Source organism: Embiotoca jacksoni, unplaced genomic scaffold, assembly GCF_022577435.1.
Source record: "Embiotoca jacksoni isolate LCO1_2020_lvr unplaced genomic scaffold, fEmbJac1.0.p SCAF_7, whole genome shotgun sequence".
NCBI lineage: Eukaryota > Metazoa > Chordata > Actinopteri > Embiotocidae > Embiotoca > Embiotoca jacksoni.
In genome coordinates, this window is record NW_027185425.1 from 14,391,787 (window position 1) to 14,413,416 (window position 21,630).

At 39.0% G+C, this 21,630-nt stretch overlaps 2 protein-coding genes across 2 annotated transcripts; both read left to right on the forward strand.

Annotated features, from left to right (window-relative positions):
• Positions 1-7,427: 7,427 nt before the first annotated feature.
• LOC138214423 (sodium-dependent neutral amino acid transporter B(0)AT1-like) lies at positions 7,428-13,625 on the forward strand. Its single transcript, XM_069176034.1, has 12 exons — positions 7,428-7,626; positions 8,302-8,442; positions 8,917-9,054; positions 9,183-9,364; positions 9,486-9,596; positions 11,131-11,243; positions 11,333-11,461; positions 11,559-11,715; positions 11,831-12,035; positions 12,132-12,291; positions 13,083-13,245; positions 13,416-13,625. Exons 1-12 carry the CDS (start codon positions 7,428-7,430, stop codon positions 13,623-13,625), a joined length of 1,908 nt encoding a protein of 635 aa, XP_069032135.1.
• Positions 13,626-15,708: 2,083 nt separating this feature from the next.
• Positions 15,709-20,984, forward strand: LOC138214733 (sodium-dependent neutral amino acid transporter B(0)AT1-like). The gene is made up of 11 exons (XM_069176513.1): positions 15,709-15,755; positions 16,548-16,684; positions 16,764-16,945; positions 17,498-17,608; positions 17,691-17,803; positions 17,953-18,081; positions 19,288-19,444; positions 19,521-19,725; positions 19,845-20,004; positions 20,118-20,280; positions 20,823-20,984. Exons 1-11 carry the CDS (start codon positions 15,709-15,711, stop codon positions 20,982-20,984), a joined length of 1,566 nt encoding a protein of 521 aa, XP_069032614.1.
• The last annotated feature ends 646 nt before the right edge of the window (positions 20,985-21,630 follow it).

The window sequence follows — 21,630 nt, forward strand, 5'->3', positions numbered from 1 at the left end:
CCTGTTCCTGGAGTTGCCATGAGACTGGTACTTCCTAACCCAGGACTGGATCTCCGGATCCCTAACTATGATGACTTGGAGAGGATGGAAAAGGAGGAGTTTGGGGACAGGCCAAAGTGGGACAACAAAACCCAGTACATCTTAACCTGCGTCGGCTTCTGCATTGGGATTGGGAATGTGTGGCGATTCCCTTTACACAGTAGTCACTGTCACTCTCTCTCTCACCGACACTCAATCTCAGTCTTTCTTCCTGTTTCTGTCCCTTTCTTTTCACTTCTTCACACAGGACCATGTGGGTTTGGATTTTTTTTTCTCCCTTAATAATAAAAAACCATTTAAAAACTGCATTTTGTGTTTACTTGTGTTATCTTTGACTGATATTTAAATTTGTTTGATGATCTGAAACATTTAAGTGTGACAGACATGCAAAAAAAAAATTGTAAATCAGAAAGGGGGCAAACACTTTTTCACACCACTGCATACTATAGTTCCTTATCGTAGCTAGATGGACACGCATAAAACAATCCGCGGTACTCCGATCATTTTCCTCTGAACTCTGATACGAGCTCATTAGAAGCCAATTAGCACATTGGCTCCCATTTCATGAAAATAAAGTTATTCTGCACCGAGTAAAATCACGTTAGCGGTTTGCACCGCGGACTAAATATAGCGGAGTTACTGTGGAAAAGTTATCTCGTATAATTATAACAAGCACACAGAACTTACGCTGAGTGGTGAACTGCTGGCGGCAGGTGGGGGACAGTGCAGGTGCGACCGGGAGATGAACGGCCGTGAGGGTGACGCTCGGTTCGGCTCCGCGCTACAGGAGAAGCAGTGTGTCCGTGAACTCCATCTGTCTCCGGTGGAAGTTGGTGAAACAATCCGCCGTGAAATGGTCACTGCACAGGTGGCTGTTGTTGTTGTTGATGCGAAGCTCTCCATCAGTGTGGCTCTTGACAAAATCAATCCACCTCTTTTTCCTTTCTTCCTCAGCAGGAAATTTTAATAGCGATGCAGCGCTGCTTTGGAGGATCTTGCTTCCAGGAAAGTTGCACTTGTGGGTGGAGGGAGACATCCTGTACCAGCCAGCTGATGTACAATAACAATCTGACTACAGCAGGAGTAGAACTGAAGTCCAGTGGGATGATCTCTTATGCTAATAATAATAATAATAATAACTTTATTTATATAGCACCTTTAAAAACAGAGTTTACAAAGTGCTCTACAGAGAAGCAAAGCATAGTCGTACATAACGTCAATACCGGTAAACATTTAAAAAACAGGAGGCAAAAAAGACCATACCATAAAGGTAATGAATACAAGAAAACCAAACAAATAACCAAAACGAGCAAATGGAATAGAAAACAAACAAATAAATAAATGAATAAAATGAACAAACAAAAACAGGGGAACAAAAGAACTGCATAAAAGGACATAGAAGTTAATGATTTTGCAAGCCTTATCTCCTCAGGTAGGTCTTTCCAAAGTCGAGGGGCCCTGATGGCAAAAGCATGGTCACCTTTTGATTTAAGTCTCGACTTTGGAACGGCCAGAAGGGCCCCACCGGAGGATCTAAGGCTGCGAGTTGGCTCACATGGGGCTAACATTTCAATAATGTAGCTCGGGGCCAGACCCAGGTGGGCCTTAAAAGTGATCAATAAAATCTTAAAATCAACCGGGAGCCAGTGGAGAGAGGCCAGAACTGGAGTAATGTGATGTCGTCTGTTAAAACCAGTAAGAAGCCGAGCTGCTGCATTCTGGACTATTTGGAGGTGGGAGAGAGATTTTTGGTTTATGCTAGAAAGGAGGGAGTTGCAGTAGTCAAGTCGAGAGAAAATGAGTACATGAATTACTTTTTCCAGGTCAGAGTGTGACAGTATGGGTTTGATTCTGGAGATGGTTCTTAATTGAAGGAAGCAGGACTGGACCATTTATTTTTTTTCATCTTTGTTTCAAAGCTTAACTGAGAGTCAAACATTACTCCCAAGTTTCTGGCAACAGGTTTTAAATAAGCAGACATGGGACCAAGTTGACTCTCAATGAGACTGGTGTTATTGTTTGGGGAATTGAACAATATGACTTCTGATTTTGAGTTGTTGAGCAGAAGAAAGTTTTGAGCCAATCCAACAGTTAATGTCAGAGAGACAATCTAAGACAGCAGCCAGGTTCTTTGGGTCACCAGGTCTCAGCGGAAGGTATATCTGTGTGCCGTCTGCATAGCAAGGAAAAGATACATCGTGTTGTTGGAGGATTTGGCCGAACATGTAGATAGAAAATAAAATTGGACCTAAAATTTAACCTTGTGGTACACCACAGGTAATGTGTATCGTGGAAGATGAGTAACTACCTATGGTGACCGAGTAGGTTCTTTCTAAAAGGTAAGAATAAAACCAGCTAAGTGCAGCATCCTTGATGCCAACCCAGGTTTTGAGGCGATCGATTAAGATGGTGTGATCTACGGTGTCAAAAGCTGCACTTAGGTCTAAAAGAATTGAAACTGCGCTCTCCCCCCTGTCTGCTGCTAAACAGAGGTCATTAGTAACCTTGAGGAGGGCAGTTTCTGTGCTATGTAGTGCTCTAAAACCAGACTGAAATGTTTCAAAGATGTTGTTATGATTCATAAAAGCTAAGAGTTGTGTTGAAACCACTTTTTCTAAAACCTTTGAACAAAATGGAAGTTTAGAAATTGGCCTAAAATTTAAAAAAACCCAGAAGGATCAAGCTTGGGTTTCTTTAAAAGAGGTTGGACCATAGCATGATTAAAAATCGATGGGTAGCTGCTATTTGTTAAGGAGCTATTTATAATCAATAAAATACTGGGCCCTACAGTGCCAATAACCTCTTTGAGAAATTTAGTGGGAATAAAATCAAGGCTGCATGTGGTTGATTTCATGTGAGATATGATTTGGGATAAGGACAGCGATACAGGTTCAAAATGACTAAAATAGCTTTGAATGTCCCTACTGGCGTGTAAAACATGGGTTGGGGGGGGTAATTTGTTGTCTTATTTCCTTTACCTTATTAATAAAATAATTTTATAACTTCTCACACATCTCTTGTGAGGCATCAGTAAAATGACAGGGGGAGGGGTTTATGAGCGAGTCTATGACCTTGAATAAAACTCTGGGGTTTGAGTGATTATCTGAGATTAAACTGGGGAAGAAGGAAGCTCTTGCTTCTTTCTCTGCCTTTTGATAATTCTTCATTGCATCTTTCCAGATCTCATAAAATTCTCCTACAGTCTCTCTTGAGTTCTTGGGTGGATTCATTTAGCCAGGGCTGTGGTGTTCTATTTGACTTTTTGACCTTGTAGAGGGCAACAGAGTCCAGGACAGTCTGACAAGTGTGATTAAAAAGCGAGACCAGCTCCTCTGTATCAGAATGTGGATTAAAAGCAGTTAAAGAAGCAGCAGTAAAACGCTCTGAGAGTTTGCTAGCAGACATGGAGTTAAAAACCCGTCAACGGGCAGGTGAACTGAGATTTGTGGGAGGTTGGGATAAAACCACATTGAATAAAACTGCTTTGTGATCAGACACACAGATATCCTTAATTTTAAAGTTTTCAGGGCTGAGACCATTATACAGGACGAAGTCAAGGATGTGACCCTTTCAATGTGCGGGTTGTTGTATTGCCTGAGTGAGGTTAAAAGATTCCAAAGTATCCATAAAATCTTTGACAAGAGTCTGAGACGGGCAGCAGACGTGCATGTTAAAATCACCTAGAATAAGAATTTTGTCATACTGTGACATAAAATAAGATTGGACATGGTAGGTAGTTGCAGTGATGGCAGAATGTCATCCAGTTTCAGCGTGAGCTGATTGATTAAAATTAACCCGAGGTCTACACCAAGTAGAAGGAATGTTTGGAAACGTTTCTCTATGGAGCATCCCCAGACCCATATATTCACAGAGTGAAATTGGGTTTTGGTTCGCACAAGCCCAGTATGAATGTCTCCATCAAATCAGTCAATAGTCAAAACATTGAACACAAAACCACACAAATGATCAAATCATTGGTCTGCACCAATCTGGGGAGCATGAAAGTTTTAGCATAATTTAATTGGCATTCTGTAGTTTTCGAGGTATTACAGCCTCGAAACCTCACTGAAGCTCTGACCAATAAGGCAGAGCCAGGGTACCGTACTGTAGCCAAGAAAAACACTTCTTATCTCAAACATGCCGTGAACCCTCATAGCAACACTGAGATAAGATGCAAAGTTCTCATGCAATTTCCTAACAATCTCAGTGGCCCTGGTGTCAAGGTAAAACATGAGCTGGAAATAGTCAGGAGAATATGAAAATGACCAAAAGGCGTTAATATTTTGCTCGTGTTTATACAGAAAGTTCAATGACATAAGTAAGAAGATGATTAGATGCTGAATATGATCTCCACCTCTCTGCCGAGGCCACAACATGTCAACAAAAGACTTTAAAATGACCATTCATAAATATCATGCTTTGATGTGTCATTTAATTTTCCATATCAGCTAATCTCTTTCTCTGCTATCTAAAGTCCTGACAAAAGAGTGAACTTTCAGCCCTGCTCCGCCTGCATCGTCATGCCTGATGACAACAAAAACAGCAAGAATGACTCTATTTCCTTAGTTACTACAATATATGTAACTGTTTCTGCACAAAGTTTCCAGTGACAGCTTTTGATAGACTGATAGTTGATTATGGGCAGTAAATTGGGAAAATGATGAAATCACAGAGATAGTTTCTTCCCAACATAGCTCTGCCCAGCTACAACCAGAGATCCAATCAAAGTTAAAGAAATGAAAAGACCTGTGTGCATGTGCAGTTTCTATTACATACATTTAATTGAACTTATTTGTGTCTTCCAGAGACCAGACTAGTTATTTTGAAGACAACAACAATAACAAGGAATTAAGTTCCTCTTCACTCCAGATGTAAGTCATTTAATAATCTTTATACTGTCAGTAGCCGTAAGATGGCAAGTGTGTAGGCCTTCTTCTTGAATATTGTAAAATATTCAGAACTCGTCATTCATAAACATACATTTTAATTTGGATGTCTCTTCCTTGTCACGTTTACAGATAAACTTCCCCGTGCTGGAGAAGTTACCCTATCTCAACTTTGTCTACTTTATTATCTTCCTCCTGGCAGGAGTTCCCAGTCTTTTGATCCCAGGATTTGCTGTGTACAGAATATTCCAAAGATGCTGCTGCAAGAAAAGCAATACAAAATCTGAGCTCAATACTATCTTGGCCAAAATCAACATGTAAGACAGGAAAGTAGCATAATGCTGGATCCTGCTGCTTAAGGGGTGTGAACGTATTTTTATCAAATAAGAGACGTGGCAAATATACACTCGAAGTTTTCAAAAAAAGAGGCTATTGCAATAAGGAATATTTATTCCATGGTGGAATCTCCATTGCTGTAGCTTGTAAAAATTGTGTTGTGTAGACCTGATTTATTTTTCATTTGTATTACAAATGTTTTCGATTTGTCAATTATTATTGTGTTGTTTGTGAAGAGCTGACTAAACTATCTTGCTGCTCTAAAGAACACTTGCTTGCCTTTTTATTCCCACTTGTTTGTTGAACTGAATCTGAACTGACTCGGTAAGCCTGTGCAGTTTTGAAAAGTAACAAAATATAATAAATAAATAAATAAATAAATAAACATCGTTAAAAACAATAGTGACCTGTTTGTCTTGCACAGTTTTTCAAAAAGTGTCTTGCAGGGATTTACCTATCTATTTTCTGGTCTATTTTCACTGCATGAACATTATTTTTCCATTATTTTGACATAACATGGTCATATTTTTTTATGTGAAGACAAAAAGGAAGTATTTTTATACACGAGATTCGTATACATGCTGAATGTAACAGAAAACATAGTTCTCAAACTCTATGTATTTATACTTGGAAAAGACAATCTTTCTCACTATTGTCTGTCACCACTGTTCCTACATGTTATTTAGTGAAGAGTTAAAATGACACTTGCCCTAAGAGAAAGGTGTCTATGTAGAAAGAAAACAATTCCACAGATTTTACAATATTTTTTTTTTTTTTAATGTTTTTCTTCTTTTTTTTAATACATAAACATTTGTTGTGTTCACAATGGCATACCTACATACTAACTGTCACTATTTTGAGTGCAAAAGTGTATTCAGACTGACAAGTACAGAAACATGTAGTGTACTATAAGTACCTACTGTAGATAATGTACTCAAACCGGTCTAAAGATTTAGTTTGAAGCACTGGACACTTTTCACACTCAACAGTCGCCATCTTTGCTACGCAGCTAAAAGGGAGGGCCCACCGACATAATGACATAATGAATTTTTTAATTCACACCAATGCTTTCCTCTACTTGTCCAAATGTAACTAACTGAACTAAAAACGTTTTGGTGGTTAAACTTTCTGTACCTTCACAAGGAAAAGGATATTACATATTTTTTATTAAAACAGTGATGCACAGATAGTTTTATAGCCATTCTAAAAAATGTATATGACTGCTGAAAATTCAGTCGGAATATGCCAACGCAAACCTTTTTTGGTTAATAATTGAATTAGGAAGGAACACTCTGTTTAGTTTATGCACTATGAATTGCATGACAGTAATGCTGCCAGGAAGAAAATATGATACACAAACAAACTTAGAACCGCTCCTTTACAACTTTGTCACATTTTAACAAGTACTCAAATGATTATCACTGTCAGAACATGGACCCAATGTGCATTTAAGCACTGAGATGATAGGCTATAAATTCAATTGTGCAATTAAACAATCTGATTTCTCGAGGACTGTGAAAAGGCATGACCTGATGGTTATGATAAACTATTCTTCTTTCTGTCAAACAAAGTGAGCCAAAACATTTGCTTTGTTTTACAGTTTAAAGTTTATTGGGCGCCAATTAAATTTTACATTTAAGAGAAATGATGATTTAGAAATGAAGACTTATTTTATGGACTTGCTCTAATATAAATGTCTCTTATTTTGTGTTAATTATTTCAACCACATATTGTATTATTTCTGTAAAGTGTTGACAAAATTAATGAATACCAAACGCATCTTTCAGGAAAAAAAATTTGGTAACGGCAACTCATGTAATGTCTAAACCATTATCAAGAGGGTTGCACCTTTTTCCTTTTAGACTTGCTGACCTTACATAATGCAGCATCGACTATGATGAGTTACTGATAACTGCAGTTCAGATGCCTCAGGGCACAGTAAATACCTCTTTCTCTCTCGCCAGGACACACAGTAGGGTTAAAGGACTCAGAAGGAGAGACAGTCCACAGAGGATCAGTAACTGTTTACACGGAGGAGATCATTTCGGAAAGCTTCAACCAGCTTGAAGGTTTGCAAAGCAGCAAGTCTAAAAACGTTTTATCAAAGGGCGACTCAACGGCTCCATTTTCCAAATCTGTGTCCAGTGAGGTTCACAAACAGCCACCATGAAGCTGAAGATACCAAACCCAGGACTGGATGGCCGAATCCCATCTCATGGAGAGCTGGAGCGGATGGAGAAGGAAGAGGCTGATGACAGGCCCAAATGGGACAACAAAACCCAGTATATGCTCACCTGTGTGGGCTTCTGTGTGGGACTTGGTAACGTCTGGAGGTTCCCGTACCTGTGTCAAAGCCATGGAGGAGGTAGGCAAGGATGACTGGAACTACATCTGAAACATATTGTAATACAGACAGAGTGACAGAAAAGAAAATGTCAGTGTAACTTTTTTTTACTTTTACCAGCTAAAAACTCAAAATTAATGACACAATTTTTAACGAATACATATAAATTGTCCCATTTGGGAAATCACAACAAAGTCTAAGAAAATTACTTTTTTTTTAAACATTTTGGTAATTTGAATTTTTGAAATTGAATTTTGTGTGTTTGAAAAAGGGGTTTGAGCTTTTAGCAAAGACCATGAAAAATGTATATGTAGCAGTGAACACAAACTGTCAGAACCAGTTTACTCTTAGCTTGGAATTTAGGGAAGTGCATATTTTTTTCAATTAATCTTTGAATATATTTACACCAACAAGACAGTTTATCTGTTTTGATCAACTTGCAGATTTCTGTAAACTGAAGCTACAACAATTACTGCAATTTTGTTTGCCCAAACTTAAATGTAAAGCAAAAGTGAACACATGAGTCTTTTTCTTGAAGTGTCGGTAATAAAACGAGTACAAATGTTTTTACAGTTTATGGGCGTCTTTATGAGTGAAATTGACTCCTGAATATTTACTTTCCTTTGTTAAAGTGTTTAATAAAAAGAATCACGCCACATTGCTAACTCATTACGAACGTGCATATTCTACTTTTAGGAGCGTTTATGATCCCATTCCTTATCCTGCTGGTTTTGGAGGGAATCCCACTGCTGCACTTAGAGTTTGCCATCGGCCAGCGCCTGAGGAAGGGCAGCGTGGGAGTGTGGGGATCAATCAGTCCCTACCTAACGGGAGTTGGTGGGTACAAAAACACCAAAACATTATTTGGTTGAGTTTGTTTGTTTGTTTGTTTGTTTGTTTGTTTGTTTGTTTGTTTGTTTACTATATCAGTGGCATAGCTGTAGGGATGGCAATGATGATGGTCTGTAGGTTGGTCGCCCCATTGGTCCCAACTGAACATTTTATGGATTAATATAACATTTTCTGCAGAAATTGCTGTCTATAGACCTTGGTACGACATAGATTTTTCCTGAACATTCATTTTTAAAGCAATTACAATTTCCCCCAAATTGTACTTAAGTGATCCCTTGATGTGTTTAGCTCTACGATCAGGTCATATACCTGCAAAACTAAAGACATTTACATCAGCATCAGCTTTTTTTGGTGCTAGTTGGCTAATTTTACCATGCTAACATATTAAACTAAAATAGCGAAGATTAACATTATGTCTGCTTTACAGCAGTATTAACACATGTTTTTATTTTGTTACAGGTATTGCATCCTTGCTTGTCTCCTTTTTGGTGGGTATGTACTACAACACCATCATGGCCTGGATCATGTGGTACCTCTTCAACTCCTTTCAAGATCCTCTACCTTGGAGCCAATGTCCTCTCAATGCAAACAGGACAGGTAAGCCCTCCTTAATAAAGATAACAGTGTGAAATGTATAGTTTGTGATAACATTAACTTCCAAGGTTGTTCACACCCTCTTTCGCAAATCCTAAAATAGCCTTTTGCTATCTGCTTTTCCTTTGCAGGTTTAGTTGAGGAGTGTGCACGGAGCAGCACCGTTGACTACTTCTGGTACAGAGAGACACTGAATACTTCAACAGCTATTGATGAGGCTGGAAGTCTGCAGTGGTGGATGGTGTTAGCCCTGGTAGCTGCCTGGACTCTGCTCTATGTTTGCTGCATCCGTGGCATTGAGACTACTGGCAAGGTCTGACAGTCACATTACATTTTAGAAATCTAATGTGAGAGTGATTATTGCACATACGTTCGATTAAGTTTAAAGGTAGCTGAGTGATCTTTGGATGACGTGTCATTCTTTCATTTCTCAGGCTGTGTACGTCACCTCCACACTGCCATATCTGGTCCTCACCATCTTCCTCATCAGAGGACTGACTCTTAAAGGCTCTTTTGAGGGAATCAAGTTCCTCTTCACACCAGATGTAAGCATTGCTGGATATACACCAACCAACATCTGTCACATTAATCATATCTCTGCACCAGTGACATTTGCAAGTTGGCCGTCAGTTCGTCAAAACCATTCTTGTGAACGCAATATTTTGGAAACAGCTTGAGGGACTTTCTTCAAATTTGGCAAAACCATTTGTTTGGCCCCAAGAATGAACTGATTCAATTTCGGTGGTCAAAGGTCAAGGTCACTTACCACACGACTGTGCCATCTATCCGTCCCATTCTTATGAGCACGATATTCCAGGAACACCTTGAGGGGCTTTCTTCAAATTTGTTTCAACTTGTTCTTGGTTCAAAGATGAACTGAACCGATTACTTTTTGGTGTAAAAAATATAAACTTCATACCTTTTATCAAATTCCTTCAAAGTCCTCACTACATGTGTTATATGAGTCTGAACAGACATGGATGTAACCTGCAATGTAACTTAATGGCAGGAGCACACAACGGCGAGGAACTAATTCTCGTTAACATTATGCAAGACTCAAACAATAGTTTGACCTGTTGGAAGATCTGAGTATTCTCTTTGTTAGCATTGTAATTCCACTATATCGGCATAAATGTGACCCCAAGTGATTCAAATCTATTTTCCCATATTTGACAATTGTAATACTTTTCTTTTTGTGTAGACACAGAGTCTGTTCGATAAAAGGCTTCATTCAGCAGATTATCTTATTTTAGCATTAAGACTCGAAAAAAAGCTAAAATTAATTGACAAGGTAAAGCCTAGCAAATGAACTGTAAAACATCTTGTCGTTTTGATTTTTGTGGAGTATTGAGGAATGAATTAGGAGTTTTTGAGCTGCTGGTAAGAATTTTTTTTAAACTTTGCAGAAAGCCAAGTTGGCGGTTTCTCCCTATCAGTATTTATGCTAAGCTAAGCTAACTGGTAGTGTGCTGTAGCCTTATATTTACTAGACAGATATGAGAGATATGAGAGATGTAGAAAGTGTATTTAAAGTAAGGCCAGGCTATTTTCTGAAGCCTTTACATTTGACGTTCTGAGCACCTAGTGTCCACAGGCGTACAGAAACATGAGATAACCAACATGAGTTGACAAAGACAAAAAACTTAAGATAAGATAAGCTTGACTTTATTAATCTCACAGTGGGGAAATTCGGTCATCACAGCAGCAAGAAAAAACCTCATCAAGGTATCTGCAATAAAACATCACAGGAAGGATAATGGTTGATAATGAAGGTTGGAAAACAGCGCAGGCAGTACATTGGTAATATACTGTAGATAACAACTTTAAAACCAATTTACCTGATGCAATTTAGCAATTACCTTTATTTTTCCAACTCTTTATCATGGTTTATGCTCCTTGGAAGATTGAACGTATGATAAACAGAACATCCTGGTGTAAAATACTCTCACACTAATTAACAATGGCTGTGACAGTGCAAAAGAGCGTTAACTGTCTGTTTTAAATATTCATGAAAAATATTCAAGATGAAGTAATTATCAGCTTCACTGAGAATAAACTTTTCATTTGCTCCTCTTTTAGGTGAATGAGTTAATGAATCCAACGACCTGGTTGGATGCAGGGGCTCAGGTTTTCTACTCCTTCTCCTTGGCTTTTGGAGGTCTCATCTCCTTCTCCAGTTACAACTCCATTCAGTGAGTAATTGTCTCGACTGCTTAATCAAAAGGGAGCCTTCTGTGCCGTTGTTCTCCTCACATCACCTCCCTTCAAAATGTTCTTGCAGCAACAACTGTGAGCAGGACGCCATTGTCATTTCTATCATCAACGGCTTCACCTCGGTCTACTCTGCAACCGTTGTCTACTCCATCATCGGCTTCAGGGCCACGCAAAAATTTGACGACTGCATGGGAGAGTGAGTCTCAAACTTCCCAAAAAAGGACTTTTAAACCAAACAAAGTGAACGTGAATCTGGATCAGACTGAACTCATAGCATTGTGCTTTTTTTGCAGCAACATCTGGAAGCTGATGAATGCTTTTAACTACCCGGAAAACAGCATCACAGATAGCAACTACAACGACTTGCTGACCCAGTTCAACCAGACACGTCCAGATGTCATCCAAGGATTGGATTTACAGACCTGCGACTTGCAGACCTTCCTCAGTCAGGTCAGTAGAGAACCTTTATTTATATATATATTTTTAGTCTAATTAAAATCTATCTAGTTTTATTGCCACAGAAAATACAATCAGTGCTTGAAACATTTGACCTATATTCCTTCAGGGTGTGGAGGGAACCGGTTTGGCCTTCATCGTGTTTACAGAGGCCATCATCAAGATGCCCATTTCGCCCATGTGGTCTGTCCTCTTCTTCATCATGCTCTTCTGTCTCGGCCTCTCGACTATGTTCGGGAGCATCGAGGGAGTGGTGGTCCCTTTGCAAGACCTTAACATACTTCCCAAAACTTGGCCCAAAGAAGTTTTCTGTGGTAATTTTCTCATAAAAAATAACCTTTTCATATCTGCATTAGAAAATTGGATTTGGAAATAGGAGTGTGACCACCTGTTTTTAATGTTTTCTGCAGGTCTGACTTGCTTTGTTTCCTTCGCTCTCGGGCTCATATTTGCTCTTCGGTCTGGGAACTATTGGCTAGCTCTGTTTGACAGCTTTGCAGGCTCTATCCCGCTACTGGTCATCGGATTCTGTGAAATGATCGCCGTTATCTACATCTACGGTATAGATAGGTGAGTCTGTCCAGGGGGTGGTCATTAGTAGGCTGCAGATTCTGTGGCCAAAAAGAGTAACCTTTCAGCTACTATGGTGAACGTTACACCTGCCACACATCAGCATGTTTGCATTTTCATTTTGTGCATGTTTGCAAGCTTACAATAGCACTTAGCTTTAACCAAAACTGTGTCCAAATGCAGCCTCATCCGGCCCTAGTATAACTCTTAGTCTTGTTATTTACATGAGGCAGAGACAGTTGCTGAACAGGCCAATGTTGGTGTCTGATACTTCGTGAGGCAAACAGTAGATCGGTATACAGTTCAAACCAAGCAGAAAATAACAGCATTATATTCTGATCTTGGAGTAGATATAATGTGTCTAAGTCATCATAGGAGTGATAAGAGTAATACAGAGTGCGTATTTTGATGTAGCAATGCTACTTAGGAATCTAGAAAATATGAACGTTTTGCTGAGTTTCAATAATACTGTTGATGAAAGAAGTAAACATGTTATTTTTACTGTAATTATACATAAAATTTGAAGTTTAATAGAATGTATATAGCTTGTAAGATGTGCAAAAGGTGGTATAATGTTATGTTTTTTTCATGTATGAACTTGGGACACAAAGTTAGCTTCATCAAAAGACAAGAGGCTAGAGTTCACCTCATCATCAACCTGTTGATCACACGCCAGCAGCCACGCATGTTGTTTTATGTACTGTAACTAATAAAAGCAAAAGGTCATGTTTTATGGATGCTTTCATACACGCTCAGCTACATTATGTCTCCCTCTTATTGCTACCAAACAGGTTTAACGAGGACATCGAGTTTATGATCGGCCACAAGCCCAATATTTTCTGGCAGGTGACATGGAGAGTGATCAGCCCACTCATCATGATCGTCATCTTGATTTTCTACTTCATTACCCAAGTCACCAAGACTCTCACCTATTTAGTGTGGGACGAGGAGGCGGTAAGTGTGCTTCCAAGAATCAGGTTTTATCAAAATTGCAGCCTAAGACCTTCTTAGAAGTCCTGGCCTAAAATATGCCACTGGTTTTAAACAAACTATTGTTATTTCAGTTCTTTTTTTGTTTTGTACAGTGCTATAAAATGTAACATTTCCCTTGACTCTGACCACAGGAGAGCTTTCCCACCCTCGAAGCGCGTCCCTATCCTACCTGGATCTACATCATCATTTTCATCCTGGCTGGAATTCCCAGTTTAGCCATCCCCATTTTTGCCTTCTTCAAATTCCTCCAGAAGAAATGTTGCAAGGAGAAGGACTACAGTGACGATTCAGTGCACACAATCTCTGGAAAAATGCAAATGATTGACAAAATTAAGGTTTAGATGGATTATGACTATTTAATGTGAATATGGACTCCTTGTATATCATGTACATCGTGTTTTTTCTCTCATGCCCTGTAATAATTAAAGTACACCTCAGTGACTACTAGCTTTTAACTTTGAAAAGCAGAAGTAAATTTTAAAGTATTTTCTTTAAAAGACTTTGAAGAAAAGCTGAATTAATACAGATTTTCACACTATTGTAATATTAGTTTCCTTTTGTGTCATGTGAGTGTACTTTGTCTGTTCAAGGATTCCATTTGGTATGAAGCTGAAGTACAACCAATAGCTGGTTAGCTTTGCCTAGCCCTAAAGATCGAGAAAAGCTTAATAATTAACACATTATAATATTTTATTTGTTTAAACTGTACAAAGTACTATAAGTAGCAAAAAGTCACAATTTGTGGTTGAGCCATGCTGGTTGTTTCACTCTTTATAGCAAGTTAAACCTTGGAGCCATTGGTTGGAGCTTCACACACATATTATGAGAGTGGTTTTAATCTTCTCATTTATTCTTTTTAAGAAAACAAATACATCTATTTCCAAATATCTAACTATTCTTTTAATATTGTTAGTTTACTACCTGATATATATAAATATAGTAACCTTTTATTTGAATATGTTGTAAATAATCCTCAAGAGAGGACTTAATTCTTAATAAATATTTTTACATACTGTGATAATGTCTGGGATTTTTCAAGCAATAAATTAATATATTTGACATATATATGATGTCAGTAGCTTTTAGCCTACTGTTGTGTTGTTTATAAGGTTTTTGGCCTATTATGGAGCACTGTATTGCAAAGTTGTCATGTTTGATGTACAGTGCATCCGGAAAGTATTCACAGTGCTTCACTTTTTCCACATTTTGTTATATCACAGCCTTATTCCAAAATGGATTAAATTCATTTTTCCCTCAAAATTCTACACACAATACCCCATAATAACGTGAAATTAAAAAATTTTGAAATTTTTGCAAATCTATTAAAAATCAAAAACAAAACAAAAACAAAAATCACATGTACAGTACATAAGTATTCACAGCCTTTGCCATTACACTCAAAATTGAGCTCAGGTGCATCCTGTTTCCACTGATCATCCTTGAGATGTTTCTACAACTTGATTGGAGTCCACCTGTGGTAAATTCAGTTGATTGGACATGATTTGGAAAGACATACACTGTCTATATAAGGTCCCACAGTTGACAGTTCATGTCAGAGCACAAACCAAGCCATGAAGTCCAAAGAATTGTCTGTAGACCTCTGAGACAGGATTGTATCGAGGCACAGATCTGGGGAAGGGTACAGAAGAATTTCTGCAGCATTGAAGGTCCCAATGAGCACAGTGGCCTCCATCATCTGTAAATAGAAGAAGTTTGGAACCGACAGGACTCTTCCTAGAGTTGACCGCCCGGCCAAACTGAGCGATCGGGGGAGAAGGGCCTTAGTCAGGGAGGTGACCAAGAACCCCATGGTCACTGACAGAGCTCCAACGTTGCTCTGTGAAGAGAGGAGAACCTTCCAGAAGGACAACCATCTCTGCAGCACTCCACCAAGCAGGCCTGTATGGTCGAGTGACCAGACGGAAGACACTCCTCAGTAGAAGGCACATGACAGCCCACCTGGAGTTTACCAAAAGGCACCTGAAGGACTGTCAGACCATGAGAAACTAAATTCTCTGGTCTGATGAAACAAAGATTGAACTCTTTAGCCTGAATGGCAAGCGTCATGTTTGGAGGAAACCAGGCACCGCTCATCACCTGGCCAATACCATCTCTACGGTGAAGCATGGTGGTGGCAGCATCATGCTGTGGGGATGGTTTTCAGCAGCAGGAACTGGGAGACTAGTCAGAATGGAGGGAAAGATGAATGCAGCAATGTACAGAGACATCCTTGATGAAAACCTTCTCCAGAGCGCTCTGGACCTCAGACTGGGGCAGAGGTTCATCTTCCAACAGGACAATGACCCGAAGCACACAGCCAAGATAACAAAGGAATGGCTTCGGGACAACTCTGTGAATGTCTTTGAGAGGCCCAGCCAGAGCCCAGACTTGAACCCGATTGAACATCCCTGGAGGGATCTGAAAATGGCTGTGCACCGACACTCCCCATCCAACCTGATGGAGCTTGAGAGGTCCTGCAAAGAAGAACGGGAGAAACTGCCCAAAAATAGGTGTGCCAAGCTTGTAGCATCATACTCAAAAAGACTTGAGGCTGTAATTTCTGCCAAAGGTGCTTCAACAAAGTATTGAGCAAAGGCTGTGAATACTTATGTACGTGTTATATTTTCGTTCTTTATTTTTAATAGATTTGCAAAAATTTTAAACAAACTATTTTCACTTTGTCATTATGGGATATTGTGTGTAGAATTTGGAGGGGAAAAAATGAATTTAATCCATTTTGGAATAAGGCTGTAACATAACAAAATGTGTAATTAGTGAAGCGCTGTGAATACTTTCCGGATGCACTGTATATTACAACACTACACTTACTCTGCCGTAAACTGCTATGACCTGTTAATAATCTTCTCACAGGTTCAGAGCAAAATAAAGTGGTTATATATGTTATATGTGCTATTAAAATACATCATGCAGTATATCATGGAGTGCTTTTAAGGATTTTGCCTGGCAACATGTTTTTAATTTCTAAATTAAAATACTGAAATTTTTATTTAAAATTTTAACACTGACTTACAGTCATTTTGGATAAAGTCCTTCAAAATAAAACACAAAGTAACAAATTACCGAAGCAACAACTACATTTGCTTTTCATCTCTGAGTGAAAAATCTTTGTTTTTGTTGTTTTTGTAAACTTGCCATTGGATTTTTTTGTTTTGTTTACAAAATTATTAAATTGAATAACCAACTAATCAATGAAAAAAGTTCAGAATGTGCCCGGGTTAATGTGTGGCACGCCACAGATAAAGTATCGCCTCCCTGCTGGTGTCCTTTCTGGTTGGACTGTACTACAACACCTTAGTAGCCTGGATCTTGTGGTATCTCTTCAATTCCTTTCAAGATCCGCTGCCTTGGACCCAGTGTCCACTCAATGAAAACAGGACAGGTATACATTTTCAGCCCACACATCCCTGACACAACACCCAAACTGGGTTATTGTTAATGTATCTTTGTTTCCCCTTCAGGATTTGTACCCGAGTGTCAACAGAGCTCCACCATGGATTATTTCTTTTACAGAGTGACTCTGAACAGTTCAACCTCGATAGCTGACTCTGGAGGAATCCACTGGCCCATTGTAATGTGTCTGTTAGCTGCCTGGACAGTCGTCGCTATCTGCTGTATACAGGGGATCAGTACTTCTGGAAAGGTTTGTTGAACCTTAAATCCACTGACCATTTTTTAATCGCTGCCACCCTAGGCTCTTCTTGCAATGAATTACTCATTTACTTAATTTGTTGGTTGGGAATAGTACTTCTGCTAAGTTTTTTTTTAATCTTTTCAGCTCACTCAACTTTAAACGAGGACTGTCAAATCATCCTAAATTTGCATTAAGTGCAAATTTAGGATGATTTGACAGTCCTCGTTTAAAGTTGAGTTTGCATTAAGTGCAAATTTATAAATACAATAAAATAAAATAATGGAGGTCAAAGGTGTATGTCCAGGGTAAAAGGTCAGCATTCTTACCAGTTTATGATCTGTGGTAAGGACATGGAGATAAAGAAAAAGTATTGTCATTGTATTGTTGTGAAGAGCTGGCTAGTTACTGTAAGCAAGTCAGCAATAACGATACATTACTGTTATCAGCATGATCAGAAATTTTGAATTAGAAAATTGGGATGAGGATAACTCTGATGCAGATTTAAAGTTCAATCACACGTCCATGACCAATTGTTCCATTGTTTTCTTGTCATGACTTCAGGCAGTGTACATCACAGCCATCCTGCCGTACATAGTGCTGGCCATCTTCCTGATCCGAGGACTGACTTTCAAAGGTGCGCTGAGCGGAATAAAGTTCCTTTTCACACCAGACGTATGTTTCATATCGTGAGAGAAATAAAAAGTCATATATCATAGTTCAAATCTGCATCACAAGGTGTGCTTCACCCTTGCAGGTGGATGAGTTGATTAAACCAACGACTTGGCTGGATGCAGGCGCTCAGGTCTTTTATTCCTTTGGTTTGGCATGGGGAGGCCTCATCTCCTTCTCAAGCTACAACCCTGTTCAGTAAGGGACCGACATTTACAGTCCCCATGGTTTTCTTAATTAGTAGCAAATTCATCTGATATTTTTCTTACTTTCATTGCAAAAAGCAAGTTCAAAGAACCAAACGTGGTGTGTTTCTTGATACTTATTAATGTATCTCTTTCTCCAAGCAACAACTGCGTGCAAGATGCCGTTATCCTGTCTGTTGTAACTGGCCTCACCTCAATCTATGCTGCCACAGTCACCTACTCCATTATTGGCTTCAGAGCCACTGAGAAATACGACACCTGTATCAGTGAGTGAGTACAGTTTATTTTAAAGTTGTCAAAAGGTGTAGTACACCATTTCATGGTCACGTCAAGTAAATGTAATCAGATAACACATTTGTACACAACACAAGTTAATCAAAGAGCTGCACAACATACAAATTGAACTTGATTCAATTAATCCAGTAAAAATTAATAAGCCATAACAAAATTGACAGAAATAAAAAACCATATTAAGAGAAAACAACATACAAGGATAAGTACAAATAGTAATTCATGCGGAAATCTGGAAGTGCCGGTTAGAATAAATGTTTTCGATCAATATTTGAAAACTGGTAGTGAAGAAATCGACCTGATCTGAAGGGAGTGGCTGTTTTAAAGTTTTGGAGCTGCAACTGGACTGGAGTTTTGTGTTAGCAGACCTAAATTTACTCTGTGAATAGAGAGGGTCTGGCCAAGCTCCAAATAGGGATGTTTCCATTCATAGCATCCGAATCGGCGAATACCTCAGGTTAATTTTGAATCTACTGGAGCAGCCTTTGACCAATCGGTATTGACCACCAAAAAACATACATTGTGCGGAGACCCTCCCCCATTGTGAGCAGAGTGCAACTATGGTGGTAAATGACAATTGCCAACTTAAAAAAAAAAATCTTTGGCAATGTTCTTGCTCTAGTTTCAATTTCTCAGTGGTTTCCACCTTTGGTAGAACTGTTTGTATTGCTTCATCTCGCTCTACCACAACAGCCATTATTGAAACTAAAATTCGAAACAAACTCTTGACTCATTGGTCAATTGGAGGATGGAGCCAAACTGGGATTGCAGTAATGGTATGGTAATGTCGATCAATCGGGTTATCAGTCCGGTATTCAGTGCCCCACATTGGTCAGTACTAAAATATTAAACCTTCAGCTTGTCCAGTAGTTTAGTTCGTAACCATAGAACTTCACATAAACCTCGACTGTAAAAATGTTTTTAATGCTAACGAACAAATGCTAACCTGCTTAACTAAACATGTTAAGCATTATACCTGCTGAACATAAGTGTTGTAGCATTGTCACTGTGATTATGGCAGCATGGCAGCAAAACTGTGTGCTGAGACAGGAGGAATGATCTCAGCTAGTAACTTTTTCAGTGTAGATATTATTTTATGGGAGTATTGCTAGAACAAGACAGAAAATCTAAACTTATTTTATAGCGTGAATCCAAAGGCATTGATCTCACATATTTTCTCCCTAGAAACATCATGAGATTATCAAATGCATTTGATCTTCCTGAGGACAGCATCACCATTAACAACTACGAAGCAGCTTTTACTCATCTGAACAGCTCCTATCCTGATATTATTCCTGGACTGGACATCAGAACCTGTGACATGCAGAGACTTCTCAGTGAGGTGACTGTTGTGATGAAGATCATTGAGATTCCTACGCTATCATTGTTTTTTACTCTAATCTGTTCTGTTTGTTCAGGGAGTGGAGGGAACAGGTCTGGCTTTCATCGTCTTCACAGAGGCCATCACCAAGATGCCTGGTTCCCCAATCTGGTCTGTCCTCTTTTTCATTATGCTTCTCTGCTTGGGACTCTCAACCCTGTTTGGCAACATCGAGGGAGTGGTGGTCCCCTTGAAAGACTTGGGTTTATTTCCTAAAAAATGGCCCCATGAAGTACTGACTGGTAACTAAGCTCTAAAAACATATGCTGAATGAGTTCCTGAACTTTTCACCTGCCAATGTGTTTGTCTCCGGATTGTGTTGTAACACCATCTCCCTTGTGTTTGTGCATGTGTGTTTCAGGACTTACATGTTTTGTCTCTTTCATCTTAACCCTCCTGTTTGCGCAGCATTCAGGAATTTATTGGGTGACTCTCTTTGACAACTTTGCTGGATCTGTTCCACTACTGACCATCGGATTGATTGAGATGATTGCGGTTGTTTACATCTACGGCATAGACAGGTTCGTTTTAGTCCAAGCATTTAAGCAACACGCTGTCTTTTTCTGCAAGATATACCATTTTCTTTGCAAGAGGATGTATTTAAAAATGATCAGAAAATTCTCTTGTGTTGCAGGTTTAATGACGACATCAAATTCATGGTTGGGCATAAGCCTTCCATTTTCTGGCAGGTTTCATGGAGACTCAGCAGTCCTCTAATTGTCCTGGTTATCTTGGTTTTCTACTTGGTGACTCAAGCCCAACAAGAGCTCACCTATCTAGTCTGGGATCCCAACTCTGTAAGCTTACAAATTCTGTCTTTATGTTTCTCTTTCCTGTAATGTCTCCTTCATTACAATATACATGAATAACAAGGCATGCTAAATGTTTGTAAATGTTATTCCTTTGAGGTACAGAATGTAAGCCACTTGGCAGTAGTCAATAACCTGTTGTTTCCAGAGTTCACTGCATGAATATATGGGTCTGGGTACGCTCCATAAGTAATTGTTCACAGTCGTTGCATTCTACCGAGCGTCAACCTGTGGTTAATTTTAAAACTATTGGAGAAGCTTTAACAACTGCAACTACCTTTAAAAAAAATAAATAAATAAATACACTTGACTTCATAGTCATCATCCTTAACCACTGCCACTAGTAGCTGATTGGTCTGCCCTTCAGATTTGCTGGGCAAATGTTAATATGAGCAGCATGTCCAGACTATGATTACGGTGGAAAACAGTCTGGCCAAGCTCGTCTAAGTAGTCAACCATACTTAATCAAAGTTTGCAGTGCTATGGTATACAACTAATATCCACTAATCATACCATTTTGTGGTTTACAGATGGGGTTTCCATCTCTGGCATCAGTACCGTACCCTTCATGGATCAACGCTGTCATCTTTGTTTTGGCAGGAGTCCCCAGTCTGGCAGCACCGTTGTATGCATTGTGTCGGCTGGTTTTTGTTTGCTGCAAGAAAAAAGGGGTACCCAGAGAAAAAAATTAACTGTTTAAAAGTCATACATGTCATCATACAGCAGAATGCAAGATTAATTAATGATAAGATCGATTTGCAGTATTTGGATTCTAATATTTTGTCTATTCATATTCATGCGTGGACTTTTATAGGATAATAGTGTTGTTCTATTGATGCTCTTTAGTAAAGTAATCACACTTCTGCAAAATGCTGTTTTTCATCCAGACATGTTTTCTACTTGCTTATCCTGTTAACAGAGGGGCGTGTTATTCTCTAAATTAAGTGTATATATCTTTGCTTTTGAAATGATTTTTGTCTGTGAAATAAATGATTGCTCCCCTAACTTTACAAAAAATGTAATGAGAGGTCTTAAACATAATGATATCTTTGATGAGTTAGTACGGTGTGTGTGTGGGACATTATAACTACAGTACAAATGTTTAGACGAGCAGAAGATGTAGTGTGGCAAATAAACCAAGAGAGGGAGACCTCACACTGACAGAACACTGCATGGTGGACATGGTCATTATTTGCTATCCAAGAATAAACTTGTGAACCCTTTCAGATTAACTTTTTTCCAACCCTAATTATGATTCTATGCTAACGACAGCCATAGCAGGTGGCATTATATTTTGGGGTTGTTTGTCTGTACCGTTCTTGTGAATGCCATAATTCA

What these genes read in the sequence shown, in the direction of transcription:
- LOC138214733 (XM_069176513.1), top strand. Translation starts at nt 15,709, where the DNA reads ATGGCTGTGCACCGACACTCCCCATCCAACCTGATGGAGCTTGAGAG. An exon ending in TCAAGCTACAACCCTGTTCA is followed by an intron (nt 17,804 to 17,952) that starts GTAAGGGACCGA and finishes TCTTTCTCCAAG; the next exon opens with CAACAACTGCGTGCAAGATG. An exon ending in TGCAGAGACTTCTCAGTGAG is followed by an intron (nt 19,445 to 19,520) that starts GTGACTGTTGTG and finishes CTGTTTGTTCAG; the next exon opens with GGAGTGGAGGGAACAGGTCT.
- LOC138214423 (XM_069176034.1), top strand. Translation starts at nt 7,428, where the DNA reads ATGAAGCTGAAGATACCAAACCCAGGACTGGATGGCCGAATCCCATCT. An exon ending in AGTTCCTCTTCACACCAGAT is followed by an intron (nt 9,597 to 11,130) that starts GTAAGCATTGCT and finishes CTCCTCTTTTAG; the next exon opens with GTGAATGAGTTAATGAATCC. An exon ending in TAGTGTGGGACGAGGAGGCG is followed by an intron (nt 13,246 to 13,415) that starts GTAAGTGTGCTT and finishes CTCTGACCACAG; the next exon opens with GAGAGCTTTCCCACCCTCGA.